Source organism: Mesoplodon densirostris, chromosome 12 (assembly GCF_025265405.1).
Source record: "Mesoplodon densirostris isolate mMesDen1 chromosome 12, mMesDen1 primary haplotype, whole genome shotgun sequence".
Lineage (NCBI taxonomy): Eukaryota > Metazoa > Chordata > Mammalia > Artiodactyla > Ziphiidae > Mesoplodon > Mesoplodon densirostris.
This window is the reverse complement of record NC_082672.1, coordinates 104,021,233-104,036,190: the sequence shown is the minus strand read 5'-3', so window position 1 is coordinate 104,036,190 and position 14,958 is coordinate 104,021,233. Positions and strand designations below refer to the sequence as shown.

Genomic DNA, 14,958 nt, shown 5'->3' with positions numbered 1-14,958 from the left:
ACCCAGACCGGCCACCTCCACAGGAGGTATGGGATACAATCCACCTCACCTGGCTGGCACATGTTTTTGTGGGGCCTGCCAACTATGTACAACTGAGCACACTCCCACATGTAAGTAATACCAGTGACCTGGGACACCTTCAGGGACCCACAGGGCTCACTGCTGAGGACAAGTGAAAGGTCATCCCTGGACAAGTGTGCAGGACGGTTCTAAGCTTTATAATGTAGCCTTCCCCTTTGGGCTACAGGATGCTTCCATTCAGACCCTTTCCTGAATGGCCTCTCAGCAAAAGACAAGTGCATTTTTGTTGGCAAACGGTAAATGGAGCAGTTTGAGGAAGAGGGCCACAATTAGAAGCACACCTTCAAACCCAGGCACCTCTGTGCTGTCATGCAGACATCTCTATCGGTCCTCTCAGACACATCCCATACTGAGTTGCTGAGTACTCGGGGACAGGGTGGTGCCATATTGATGGGAAGACCGGAAGAATGAAGGGGGGGGGGTGATGAAGTGCTAATGAGACTGGAGGGCTGAGGAGATGGTGTCCCAGGAGGCTGCGTTGATGTGAGCCTAGACTTGGTACCCAGACCCCGGTTCTGAGTCTCCTGATCACTCTGCCTCAGTATTTAGCCTTGTTCTAATCTAGATAAAAGTACCAGAGGGCTAGAGTTCAGTGTGGTTGAAACAGGCAGTATAACTGGGGCCCAAGAGGGGTTGCCAAGGTGAGAGGGGTTCTTAACAGATTTGTATTAGATTATTTCTTTCCAAAACTTGAAAGACATTTCCATTAAAGCCTCAGAAGTGACAGACTGCAAGAAATGTTTTCTCTGTTATGGAAGGGAGAGATGGAGAGGATCATGAGTGCAATTTCTTTCGGGTTCTACTGTTTTCCCTGGAAGCGGTGAAGAGACTTCCTCATCTGCTGCAGCCGTAGGCTCTAGGGATTGCTTTTGCAGCCAGTGTCCCTTCTCTAGGGACTCATAGAGGTGATGGGCCAAGGCTGTGTTTTGGATGTCAAGTAGATTAAAGGTCTTCAGCCAGAAACTGGGAGAGACATGAGAGGGGGAAATTGTGGCAGGAGACTGTGCACAGCACAAGTGACTGATCAGTTCTGGTTTTCTCTGCAGCAGCAGTGGCTCCCGTTTGTCCTCCCACACCCGGGCACTACCATGTCCTCTACCGAGGGTGTGGAGAAACGCAGTTGGGCTGGCATGGGGAGACATACTGCCTGGTTGGTGGCTACCGGGCCTACGGGGATGTTCCTTTGGCCCCACCAGCAAAGGTGGAAGCAGTGAAGCCAGTCCCCAGACGTGCTCCCAAACGAAAGCACTCTTCAGAAAGTTCGGACGAAGAGCTGGGCTGCTCCAGACCCAAAAACCGGCGACTGGAGCATGGTGGACCTGCTCCCTGAAGCAAGAACAGGATGGAGAGTCAGGCAGCATGCACCCTGCCCCGAGGTTCACATGCTCCTTTACTGCCAGCCCTTTCTGTCCCCAGTGGGGTCCCTTACTGCTCAATAAAATGTTGGTGTGTAACAGATTTCTAGGGTCGCCAGTGCTCAGACTTAGGTCACTACCCCTGTGCTAGGCACTCCTGCCACCTGGGAAAGGTTCCAAAGGTGGAACAGCTCCAGGGGGTGCCAGGGATCAGAGCAAAAACTTGAGAGGCTGGGGATGAAGGAGTTTGGGCACAGTCCCTAAAGCATCTCTGTGGTTGAGCTTCTGTGAGAAGGCACATCCCCAGAGAGAGAGAGAGAGAGAGAGAGAGAGAGAGAGAGAGAGAGTGTGTGTTGAGGAGAGGGGGTCTCTAGAGGAGGCAGCTACGGGGAGGGCCTGAGGCTGGAAATGGGGAATGGCGTGTGGCCTCTGAGTAAGCACAGGCACTTAAGCCCTTGAGGTTTCTGGGAAAGCTAGAGCCACGAGGGCCACGAGATAAGGCAAGTGTAGCAGCAGAACCCAGGTGCCAGGTCTTTCCTCAGAACCTATACTTCTCCACGAGGCCGGGCCTTCCACGCTGAGGTAGGAGGGATCCTGGCCAGAAGGTCAGCCAGCAGCTCTGGGAGGAAGGTTGCTGCGGTGGGGGCTCTGCTGCCATGGAAATCACTTCATTTCCTTCCACTCAAATAGCCTGCTGACTGGGTTCCTGCTCTGTTGAGTAAAAGGGTCGCTGACTCTCCCCAGAAGGTCGTTCAGTTCACATCCCCAAAGTCCCTCTATTCAGGCCCTGGGGAGGTGTAGCGACTCCTGAGGGCGCTCTTTCCTGAGGCTGGCTGACAGAAGTGGGAGAGGTTCCTGACAGTTCCCAGGCGCTGGTTGAAGTCCCCAGAGAATGGTTATGAAGGTTGGGGAGTCAAGTAGGTGGAGAGAGAAGGTCGGGCGCAGAGGGCCCCTTCCTGAATCCCGAGTTCACATGGTTACCCCCCCATTTCCAGAAACTATCTCTTCCCCCACACCAGCCCCCATGGCCCAGTCCCGGGAAACCGGGAGCCCAGAGCACTTGTGGCCACAGAGACACTGGCACGCAGCCCTCAGGGTGTGCGGGGCCGGCTGCAGGCAGCTGGGGACAAGGTGTGCTCCCGGGAGGCCTCCTGCTGAACGTGGCCCTCTGAGAGAAGCACCACAGCTTGGACAGGAAGGTTAAAGGCCGGGGAGAGCAACCTAGGGCGCCCCCTCGGAGCAGTGGGAGTGGGAAGAGGGGCAGGGGTGGAGGGAACCCGCGATGGGAGGCGAGTGGGCTCTCCGCAGAGGCCAGCTTAGCCCGCAGGAGCTGCCTGTGAGCAGTGGGCGGGAGGGCACTGCCGCCCTGTGGCTGCTGGGCTTCCCGGATCGCGGCTCTCTGCGCACGGGTCGCAGGGTCCTGTGACTCTGTATCCCCTCCCTCAAACCGCCCCCCTCGCGAGGCCGCGTCGCTGGGTGCCCTGTGTCGACAGGCAGAACCCCACTGCCCGCCCCTCTCAGACCCGCCTCGGCCCGCCTCGATGGTCCCCGCGCACTCAGCCAGCGGCCTCTGCTGTGTCTGCTGCTCCTGCTGGGTCTGCTGCTGCGTCCGGTTACCCGTGAAGACCACGCCGGGCACCTCCAGCACCCCAAGTCCGCGGGAGCGCACGCGGGCCCTGATGCGGGACTTCCTGCTTGTGGACGGGTGGCTGCAGTGTGTGCAGGCTGCTGGGGGCCGCTGGGGGCCTAGCCCGGCCCCGGGCAGGGCAGGAGGTCCGGAGCATGCAGAGCTAGTGGGGAGGTTCCCTCACACCACCCCTGGATGTCCTCTCCATCATCTATGGATGCCCTTCCCCTTCTCTGTCATCCCCTCCCTGGTGGGAACCCCTCAGCCCAGGCCTCAGCTGCTCCTAGTTTGGTCTGTGTGACAGTGGGAGGTGGGGGACCCACAGGCTGGCCCAGGCCAGGCAATGTGTCCTGCCTCATCCCAAGACCTAAGGAGCCCACCTATTTGCCTTGACCTCCCTCCAGCCACAACGACATGCCCCTGGTCCTGAGGCAGTTTTACCACCACGGGATACAGGATGTTAATCTGCGCAATTTCTGCCATGGCCAGACCAGCGTGGACAGGCTGAAAAATGATCTCGTGGGTGCCCAGGTACCAAAGGGACACACAAGGTGCCACCATGGCTGCTGGGGAATGTGGGGCAGTTTGGGGGCCTCAGAGACCACAGGTTAGTCACATTGGAACTAAGTTACCATAGTGACCTAGAAAGTGCCATGCCATGGATGCTGGGGGAACAGGGGTCACAGTGAGCCAACCTGATGGGCATCCAAGTACCACAGAAAAAGCAACGCATTACATGTGACTTCTGGGCACACTGAGTGTTGTGCCAGCTGAGGAGGCGATGAGAAGCCCAAGGAGCTCCAAAGCCCAAACTAAGCCCTTGCCTTCCCTCAGTTCTGGTGAGCCTACATCCCATGCCGGACCCACGAACGCGATGCTGTGCGCCTCACCCTGGAGCAACTTCACCTCATCTGCCTCACATGTGCCTCCTATTCTGAGCTGGAGCTTGTGACCTCAGTTAAAGGTAGACGGGGGACTTCCCTGGTAGTCCAGAGGTGAAGACTCCACGCTTCCACTGCAGGGGCCTCGGGTTTGATCCCCAGTGGGGGAACTAAGAGCCCTCATGCTGCGTGGCACGGCCAAAAAAACAAAACAAAATGGTAAAGTGACTGGTGGTGGTAGGTGTTAGGGACTTCAGTTAGCTACCCCTGCCTCTGAAAATGATCTTCTGACCTACCTGCCCCCAGCTCTCAACAATACCTGGAAGTTGGCTAGCCTCATTGGTGTGGAGGGCGGCCACTCACTGGACAGGGGCCTCTCCATCTTGCGTACCTTCTATGCGCTGGGTGTGCGCTACGTGACACTCACCCACACCTGCAACACGCCCTGGTGAGCACAGTGCAGATGGTAAGGGCCCAGTGAGGCAGGGATCTGCCCAAGATCACGCTGGGGCCCAAAGCAAGTTTACCCCTGGGATCCAGCCCTGAACCTGGGGTTGGGAGGGGAATGGAGGTTTGCAGAACAAGACTGAATCCCCAGAAGGGCCCTCCTACTGCCAGGCACAGCCCAGTTTGGGTCCCTCCTCTTGCATCAGGGAGTTGCAGGTGTAGACGGTTCGACAGAACCTCTTTCTACGCTCTTGTAGCCAAGTCATGGCCACCAGTCAGACTGCCTCCTGGCCATCCTGCAGGGCACAGAGCTCAGCAAAGGGTATCCACCCCTTCTACAGCAATGTCAGTCGGCTCACCGGCTTTGGCGAGGTAAGGACCCGGCTTCCGTACCCTGCCCCACATGAATGTACAGCCCCGCCTGTTCCCTACAGATAAATACACACAAGATAAATGCAGCCCTCATGCCCTCTCCCCATCCTGTCCCTGCAGAAGGTGGTGGCAGAAATGAACCGCCTGGGCACGATGGTGGACTTGGCCCATGTCTCGGATGCTGTGGCACGGCGAGCCCTACAAGTGTCACAGGCACCTGTCATCTTCTCCCACTCAGCTGCCCGGGGTATGTGCAAGAACACTCGCAATGTTCCTGATGATATCCTGCAGCTTCTGGTGAGAGACTGCCCTGGCCCTCAAACCTAAAGCAAGAGATTCAAACCAGGAGCCCTTGAACCTGAGCCTCTTCTCTCTCCATTTCCTCAAACGCCAGGTTAAATATCTTCTGCCCCCAAAACCCACGGTCCACAGCCCCTGAACTCTCCAGCCCTAGGTGGGGGTCTAGGTGGTAAGATACTCCTCCAAACCCGGAAACCCAGGGCCAACACACCACCCAGGCCAGGGCTGCGGCTCCTCCATTCACACAAACCCAGAGAGGAGATGACTCTGACCTCAAAGCCAGGGATGAACACCTTCCTCACAGGGGCCGAGAGAGTGAACAGGCAGCTGGCTGTGCTGGGGGCCAAGCTGACTGTCCACGGGTCCGCCCCTGCAGAAGAAGAACGGTGGCATCCTGATGGTGCCCTTGTCCGAGTGGGTGCTGCAGTGCAACCCGTTAGCCAACGTGTCTACTGTGGCAGGTGAGCCTCACCCTGGGCTCTCTGAAAACTCGGATTTGGAGCTGAAGCTGGGTCCAAATTTAGGGAGGATTTCAGAAGAGCCCCAGTGGTTTGACCCACCTACTGGCGATAGGTACAGCACCCAAAAACCCAAGAATGGACAGTACACAGCACCTTGGTGCCACGTGGAACTGGAGCCACAGAATCAAAACTGCGATACGGATGGGTATCAGGGAGGCTGTCAGACACTGCTTTATGTCAAACACATAAAGAAGGTATCCACTATCAGAACCGTTGGTTGACTGACTTTTTTTCACATCTTTCTGACAAAATTCGTGACGTTGTGAGTACCACAAGCGTCATTACACTTCTGTTCAAGATGTAATCTCAGGCTCACAATCATTGTTTAGCTTCTGTATATTGCAGTGTACATAAAGGTCTGTATTAGTCTGGTTGGGCTGTTAGAGTGAAATACTATAGACTGAATGACTTAAACAGCAGAAATTTATTTTCTCACAGTTCTGGAGGGTGGAAGTCCAAGATTAAGGCATTGAATACCATAAGAATTGGTTTCTGGTGAGAATAATCTTCCTGGCTTGCTGACGGCTGTCTTCTTGCAGTGTCCTCACACGGCCTTTCCTCTACGAGCAGAGGGAGAGAGATCTCTGGAATCTATTCCCCTTCTTATAAGGACACCATCAGTCCCTGTCAGATTATTACCTCACCCATATGACTTCAGTTAACTTCAGTTACCTCCCTAAAGGACCTATCTCCTATCTTCTACAGTCAAATTAGGAGGGGCTCCAACATATAATTTTTCGGGGGACACAATTCAGTCCATAACAACAACTTAAGATAGCTTTCTCTGATTTTCAGTCTTTCACTAATACCTCCCTCTTTGTCTACGAGTTATTCAAGTTTCCTTAATTTTTTTTTTAATTTTCTTACATTATCCCTTCCCTTTAAATGCTGTCTTCACTTCTTAATTGGCATTTCTTGCAAATGAAGGCACCTTTCCTCACAATATATTGATTACTCTCCCCACTGTAACACAGCGTCTTCTCCCATGACTTTCCTGAAATGGTTCCACTTTTGTTCATAAAAGTTTAGCCATCCATTCAGATGCTTTATTTTCAGTTCCCATAGCATTTTGCCTTTGGGAAACAACTGACTCCATTAAATGGTGCTTCTTTTAAAACTACCTTCCTTTATGTTTTATAGCAATCTTATGATTTCTGTTGGCATACCACCTAGCTTCTTTCTGATCATTCTTTTTATTTTTATTTTTCAGTTGTTACTCTCCTCACTCCTTAGCGTTAGATACTACATACAGTTGGCCTTCTTCTCACCTCTTATATACTCTCTCTCTTACTCCAGCAGCTTTGTTTACCATTTAATATATTATCTGCCAGGCGCCTTCCATCTGTTACCAACATCTCTCCCTCTGTCTTTGTCATTTCCGCCTTCGCTATGCTCTCTCAGCTCTCGCAGGCAGATCTATTGAACACAGGAATCTCAGTGGAAAATACGAGTACGTTATTTTTCTACTGAGTAAAGCCCTTACAGATCACATGGTCCTGATCCATCTTGCAGCCACGTCATCTGGACTATTTGCCCTCCCATGTCACAATAGCAGAGGACCAGACAAGAGGGACACTGGCTCCTAATGACCTCAGCTCAGAAGTGATACACTTGATTCTGCTTCTTTGCCACTGGCCACAACGAATCAAAGGAAAACAGTTGAACTACAAAGGAGGACGAAAAATGTAGATAAGCACATAGGATATTTGATGAGCACTATCTCGAGGTGACATCACCTCCCATCAAACTTTTATTTCACAGAGAAAACACAGACTATAAAGCAAAAACACCCCAAACTACCTTCTTCTCTTTACGTCCAAGAATAGCTTTTTGACATAGTTTATAAATACCTATTCTCACTTCCTCAGTATCTTCCATTCATTTTCACACCTCATTGGTATTGTTAAGGTTTTCCTCTTTAGAGATTTTATTTTGGCCCCCTCCCATTAAAAAGCTGCCCCCCTTCCATTAAAAATTACTCTTGCTTGATGCCAAGTAACTCTCTAGTTACCTTTTCTCTCTTCCTAATTTCACAGTGCAGTTGATCAAAAATTGTATTTATTCTCATTGTCTGTATTTTCTTATCTTTATGTACCTCGTGACTCACACAATTTTGCTCTTTTCTTTTTTTTTTTTTTTTGCGGTATGCAGGCCTTTCACTGTTGTTTCCCATTGTGGAGCACAGGCTCCGGTGGCGCAGGCCCAGCCACCACGGCTCACGGGCCCAGCCGCTCCGCGGCATTTGGGATCTTCCCGGACCAGGGCACAAACCCATGTCCCCTGCATCGGCAGGCGGACTCCCAACCACTGCGCCACCAGGGAAGCCCTGCTCTTTTCTTCTTACTTATCTGCACTGGAATTGCATTCACCAACATTTAATTTGTGATTAAATTGAGTGAATATTGTTTGGTCATTCTGTCACCTTTCAGCAATGTTTGATTTTGTTGATCAAACTTGTCATCTCAGAAAAATCTTTCACCTTAACAACAGTAGCATCTTAACCTGCTCCTTCTTCCTCCTGCCTCTGGACATCCTTATCTCTTTCATTGGGCACTCTCACTCTGCCCTCTGCCAAAAGATGTGTATTTCTCAGAAGCTCTCTTCTGCCCTTGATAGATGGTCTCATCTACTCTTGTGATTCCAGCCACCATATATATCACAGATCTTGACCTAAAACTTACATCTCTCTCTCCTGAGTCTCTTACAAACTTAGCTAATTGCCAACTGAACAACTCTGCCCAAATATAACATGGACACTTCAAATTAATTATGTGACGTTACTGAACGATTAATTTTACCTTCAATACTTACTTCCACTATTCATCTCTCTACATCATTTAGACCACCACTATTTGTACACTTGTCCAAGTTGGATACTGGGGGAACACGCAAGACTCTGGACTCTGACAACCCTCAGAATGGGAGAAAATAGTTGCAAACGAAGCAACTGACAAGGGATTCATCTCCAAAAAATATAAACATAAATAAATTTGTAAACTATATAAGCAACTCATGCAGATCAATATCCACAAAAACAACCCAATGAAACAATGGACGGAAGACGTAAATAGACATTTCTCCAAAGATGGCCAACAAACACATGAAAAGATGCTCAACATCACGAGTTATGAGAGAAATGCAAATCAACACTACAAGGAGGTATCACCTCACACCGGTCAGAATGGCCATCATCAAAAAATCTACAAACAATAAATGCTGGAGAGGATGTGGAGAAAACGGAACGCTCCTACACTGTTGGTGGGAGTGTAAATTGGTACAGCCACTAGGGAGAGCAGTATGGAGGTTCCTTAAAAAAACTACAAATAGAACTACCATATGACCCAACAATCCCACTACTGGGCCTATACCCTGAGAAAACCATAATTCAAAAGGAGTCATGTACCAAAATGTTCACTGCAGCTCTATTTACAATAGCCAGGAGATGGAAACAACCTCAGTGTCCATCGTCGGATGAATGGATAAAGAAGATGTGGCACACATATACAGTGGAATATTACTCAGCCATAAAAAGAAACGAAATTGAGCTATTTGTAATGAGGTGGATGGACCTAGAGTCTGTCATACAGAGTGAAGGAAGTCAGAAAGAGAAAGACAAATACCGTAGGCTAACACACACACACATATATATATATATATGGAATTTAAGAAAAAAAATGTCATGAAGAACCTAGGGGTAAGACAGGAATAAAGACACAGACCTACTAGAGAATGGACTTGGGGATATGGGGAGGGCGAAGGGTAAGCCATGACAAAGTGAGAGAGTGGCATGGACATATATACACTACCAAACGTAAAATGGATAGCTAGTGGGAAGCAGCCGCATAGCACAGAGAGATCAGCTCGGTGCTTTGTGACCACCTAGAGGGGTGGGATAGGGAGGGTGGGAGGGAGGGAGATGCAAGAGGGAAAGATATGGGAACTTATGTATAACTGATTCACTTTGGTATAAAGCAGAAACTAACACACCATTGTAAAGCCATTATACTCCAATAAAGATGTTAAAAAAAGAACACTTGTTTTTTCTTTTGTTTTGTTTTTTGTTTTTTACCTTTTAGTTTAAATTTTAGTTCCTGCCCCCAAACATCCATTAAGCCCCCAGGAGAAGGAAAAAGGGGATGTGACTAGCAATAGAGAGAAACTTTCTTCACAACAATGGCCATGGCAAGCTTAGGCACTTTTGGTGAAATCTCTCTGGGAAGTACTGGCAGAGGAATAAAAGACAAACTGACACAGAAGTATTGCCTGGTGTGCATTTCCAGGCTCTGCCTTCTTTCTCATGTCTTGGCGGCAGGTGGAGGAAGAGGAGAAAAGGTTAAAACTTTTGTATCAACCGGCAGAATAAGCTTATAACATCCTCTCACTAGCTCTGCATGGGTTCTAGTCTCTGCAGCACTACATAAGCTTTGCCCAAAGTAATGAACGGTTGAAAGTCCAACGTAATACTTCACCAAACAACTTAAAAATGCTTGCACACTGGAAAGGATTCAGTTGCAGAGAACACAAATGGACCCAGAGCAACTTTTGCCAAAAGAGAATATTGTGCTAAATGTACAGCCATAGCTCTTTTCCATATGAAGAAACAGTCAGAAGGATAAAAGAACTTGGTCAAAATCACACAAGCAAGTAGGACAGAATCTGGTCTGTCTGTCGTAAGGGTTGTGTTCTTTAACCACCAGGCTAGCTTTTCCCAAACCTGATGCATGCACAGAATAACTATACACCTCTGTTTGCCTTGACTATTCCCTGTTTATACGTATGCCTGCTGCAGTTTTTAATATTGCCCACTTTGACTCCCCAAAGCAACCGAGAACACACAATAATTTGGTCACTCTATCCATGGACCACTGTGGTGGGACTGCCCAGGAAGCTTAAAAGTGCAGCCTCCCGAGCCCTACTCCAGATCTAGAGAAGTTTTCTTAGGGTTGGCTCAAGAATCCAGGTACAAGTCTTTTTCAGTGCTTTTGTGAGTCTCTCGCTCTCGTAAGTTAATAAACCATTTATTCCGCCTTCCCCAGATGCCCAGCCAGGTCCTGTTAAGGTAGGAGTCCCCCCGCCACATCACAGGGATGCTCCCAGTCAAGTAATCTCTGGAGCCGTGGAGAATCTGAATGGTCTCATGCTGGCCCACCTGCCATGACAAACCTCCTCCAGAGCATTCCCCTTCACAGTTTACATTCTACCACTCCCAAAGGCAGTCCGCTCCAATGAGGCCTGACTTCGTCTGTCCTAACGTGTACCCGCTGATTCAAGCAGTTTAGGAAGAGAAGGTGCTGTGCTTCTCAACCACGGTGGCCCAACCTCTAAAATGGTAGTCGAAGCAGTCTCTACCTCCTGGGAACAACGCCTCTGCAACAGCCCCATTAAACGAATGTCCCATCTTTGCTTTTTCAGGGTCGGCCAACGGGGAGTCCCCTCCTCAAGAAGGTTCTCTCTCATTGCCACACTATCAGAGGCTGCCCCAAATGTGCTTGCTTCCTGTGGGCCTGATCAGGCTAAGGGCAGAGTTGTCTCTTTCCTGCTCTGAGGCGGACCGAATCGCCTTAGTAACACCTCTTCACACTGTTGACCATGCTTCTCACGGGGGCTGCTGCTGAGTCTTTATCTCATCCTTTCATGGTGGAGAGAGAGGATTCTAATGACTTTTACTTCTAGGGGAGAGGGGCCTGTAGCGATTATGTTGTCATTTTGTATTATGTCCTTTTGTCATGAATTTGTTTTCAATTTCATGTTAAAATGGGCCCACCATTCCCACTTTGTGAGGTCATTCAGCACCCGCATTTTGCACCTTTAACATCTCTCTCAGTATCACTTGGAAATGTTTGAAATGGCAGGAGCTTGTCCTCACATTCCTATCAGCTGTAAACCCGGAGCCCCGACATGAACCTAACCATTGAGCAGAACACCTCTCCACTACCTGTGTACCACTGCGAAGGCCCCTTAACCTCTTGGTTTTTTTAAGTCCTCAGTTGTAAAAATTTCAGGGTGCGATGAATTTATATTGGGGGCAGGACAAGGTCGAGAAGAGTGTGTCTTTGCTTTTATTCTTCCAAACTGGAATGTCTTCCCTCTCTTCCCCATGGGTCCAAATCTCACTTGTCCTTCAGGCCCACTGCAAAGGAGCCTTCCCTGATTCCCCAGTCCACACAAATCTCTGCCTCTTAGGGTAAGTGCCATACAACCTAGCTGTCTCGTCTCTTACGTTAATCTTGCCTCTCAAGCCAATCACAGAATGTGGGTCTCTCTTGCCCTCCTGTGGCCCCTGGGGCTGTGCCAGACCACCAGCACGCCCCACCTGGGGTGTCTACTAGACTACGGCATTGGTGGGGAGGCCCAGGTGTGAGGGGCCAGGCAGAGTACCTCTGCCTCTACCCTGTTCTCCTCCAAAAAACTGCCCCTCCTCCTGAAGCCTGCCCCTCAAGTCACAGGTTCCATATATGACCTCACTGGGTAGTGATGCCCTCACAGGCCTTCTCACAGATTCCATGGTAACAGATTCCATGGTAACTGACAACCAAACAGATTCGCATCTGGTGGAGAACTGGTAGGGAAGTTTCTCTGACTGTCAGAGACAATGTCGGACTTCATAGGCTATATATACTCAACCCTGTGCTCTGTTCCCTGGGTGGGCAGTGCAGCAGGTACACCCAGACCGGCCACCTCCACAGGAGGTATGGGATACAATCCACCTCACCTGGCTGGCACATGTTTTTGTGGGGCCTGCCAACTATGTACAACTGAGCACACTCCCACATGTAAGTAATACCAGTGACCTGGGACAACTTCAGGGACCCACAGGGCTCACTGCTGAGGACAAGTGAAAGGTCATCCCTGGACAAGTGTGCAGGACGGTTCTAAGCTTTATAATGTAGCCTTCCCCTTTGGGCTACAGGATGCTTCCATTCAGACCCTTTCCTGAATGGCCTCTCAGCAAAAGACAAGTGCATTTTTGTTGGCAAACGGTAAATGGAGCAGTTTGAGGAAGAGGGCCACAATTAGAAGCACACCTTCAAACCCAGGCACCTCTGTGCTGTCATGCAGACATCTCTATCGGTCCTCTCAGACACATCCCATACTGAGTTGCTGAGTACTCGGGGACAGGGTGGTGCCATATTGATGGGAAGACCGGAAGAATGAAGGCGGGGGGGTGATGAAGTGCTAATGAGACTGGAGGGCTGAGGAGATGGTGTCCCAGGAGGCTGCGTTGATGTGAGCCTAGACTTGGTACCCAGACCCCGGTTCTGAGTCTCCTGATCACTCTGCCTCAGTATTTAGCCTTGTTCTAATCTAGATAAAAGTACCAGAGGGCTAGAGTTCAGTGTGGTTGAAACAGGCAGTATAACTGGGGCCCAAGAGGGGTTGCCAAGGTGAGAGGGGTTCTTAACAGATTTGTATTAGATTATTTCTTTCCAAAACTTGAAAGACATTTCCATTAAAGCCTCAGAAGTGACAGACTGCAAGAAATGTTTTCTCTGTTATGGAAGGGAGAGATGGAGAGGATCATGAGTGCAATTTCTTTCGGGTTCTACTGTTTTCCCTGGAAACGGTGAAGAGACTTCCTCATCTGCTGCAGCCATAGGCTCTAGGGATTGCTTTTGCAGCCAGTGTCCCTTCTCTAGGGACTCATAGAGGTGATGGGCCAAGGCTGTGTTTTGGATGTCAAGTAGATTAAAGGTCTTCAGCCAGAAACTGGGAGAGACATGAGAGGGGGAAATTGTGGCAGGAGACTGTGCACAGCACAAGTGACTGATCAGTTCTGGTTTTCTCTGCAGCAGCAGTGGCTCCCGTTTGTCCTCCCACACCCGGGCACTACCATGTCCTCTACCGAGGGTGTGGAGAAACGCAGTTGGGCTGGCATGGGGAGACATACTGCCTGGTTGGTGGCTACCGGGCCTACGGGGATGTTCCTTTGGCCCCACCAGCAAAGGTGGAAGCAGTGAAGCCAGTCCCCAGACGTGCTCCCAAACGAAAGCACTCTTCAGAAAGTTCGGACGAAGAGCTGGGCTGCTCCAGACCCAAAAACCGGCGACTGGAGCATGGTGGACCTGCTCCCTGAAGCAAGAACAGGATGGAGAGTCAGGCAGCATGCACCCTGCCCCGAGGTTCACATGCTCCTTTACTGCCAGCCCTTTCTGTCCCCAGTGGGGTCCCTTACTGCTCAATAAAATGTTGGTGTGTAACAGATTTCTAGGGTCGCCAGTGCTCAGACTTAGGTCACTACCCCTGTGCTAGGCACTCCTGCCACCTGGGAAAGGTTCCAAAGGTGGAACAGCTCCAGGGGGTGCCAGGGATCAGAGCAAAAACTTGAGAGGCTGGGGATGAAGGAGTTTGGGCACAGTCCCTAAAGCATCTCTGTGGTTGAGCTTCTGTGAGAAGGCACATCCCCAGAGAGAGAGAGATAGAGAGAGAGAGAGAGAGAGAGAGAGAGTGTTGAGGAGAGGGGGTCTCTAGAGGAGGCAGCTACGGGGAGGGCCTGAGGCTGGAAATGGGGAATGGCGTGTGGCCTCTGAGTAAGCACAGGCACTTAAGCCCTTGAGGTTTCTGGGAAAGCTAGAGCCACGAGGGCCACGAGACAAGGCAAGTGTAGCAGCAGAACCCAGGTGCCAGGTCTTTCCTCAGAACCTATACTTCTCCACGAGGCCGGGCCTTCCACGCTGAGGTAGGAGGGATCCTGGCCAGAAGGTCAGCCAGCAGCTCTGGGAGGAAGGTTGCTGCGGTGGGGGCTCTGCTGCCATGGAAATCACTTCATTTCCTTCCACTCAAATAGCCTGCTGACTGGGTTCCTGCTCTGTTGAGTAAAAGGGTCGCTGACTCTCCCCAGAAGGTCGTTCAGTTCACATCCCCAAAGTCCCTCTATTCAGGCCCTGGGGAGGTGTAGCGACTCCTGAGGGCGCTCTTTCCTGAGGCTGGCTGACAGAAGTGGGAGAGGTTCCTGACAGTTCCCAGGCGCTGGTTGAAGTCCCCAGAGAATGGTTATGAAGGTTGGGGAGTCAAGTAGGTGGAGAGAGAAGGTCGGGCGCAGAGGGCCCCTTCCTGAATCCCGAGTTCACATGGTTACCCCCCCATTTCCAGAAACTATCTCTTCCCCCACACCAGCCCCCATGGCCCAGTCCCGGGAAACCGGGAGCCCAGAGCACTTGTGGCCACAGAGACACTGGCACGCTGCCCTCAGGGTGTGCGGGGCCGGCTGCAGGCAGCTGGGGACAAGGTGTGCTCCCGGGAGGCCTCCTGCTGAACGTGGCCCTCTGAGAGAAGCACCACAGCTTGGACAGGAAGGTTAAAGGCCGGGGAGAGCAACCTAGGGCGCCCCCTCGGAGCAGTGGGAGTGGGAAGAGGGGCAGGGGTGGAGGGAACCC

General features: G+C 50.9%; 1 protein-coding gene across 1 annotated transcript; it reads left to right on the top strand.

The window, feature by feature from the left end:
- The first annotated feature begins 2,718 nt into the window (after positions 1-2,718).
- Positions 2,719-14,837, top strand: LOC132499928 (dipeptidase 2-like). Its single transcript, XM_060114590.1, is given in 9 exon segments — positions 2,719-2,845; positions 2,958-3,141; positions 3,468-3,594; positions 3,898-4,027; positions 4,251-4,392; positions 4,694-4,763; positions 4,884-5,060; positions 5,440-5,636; positions 14,675-14,837. Coding segments are annotated over 9 exon segments (1,317 nt in total).
- Positions 14,838-14,958: the final 121 nt, after the last annotated feature.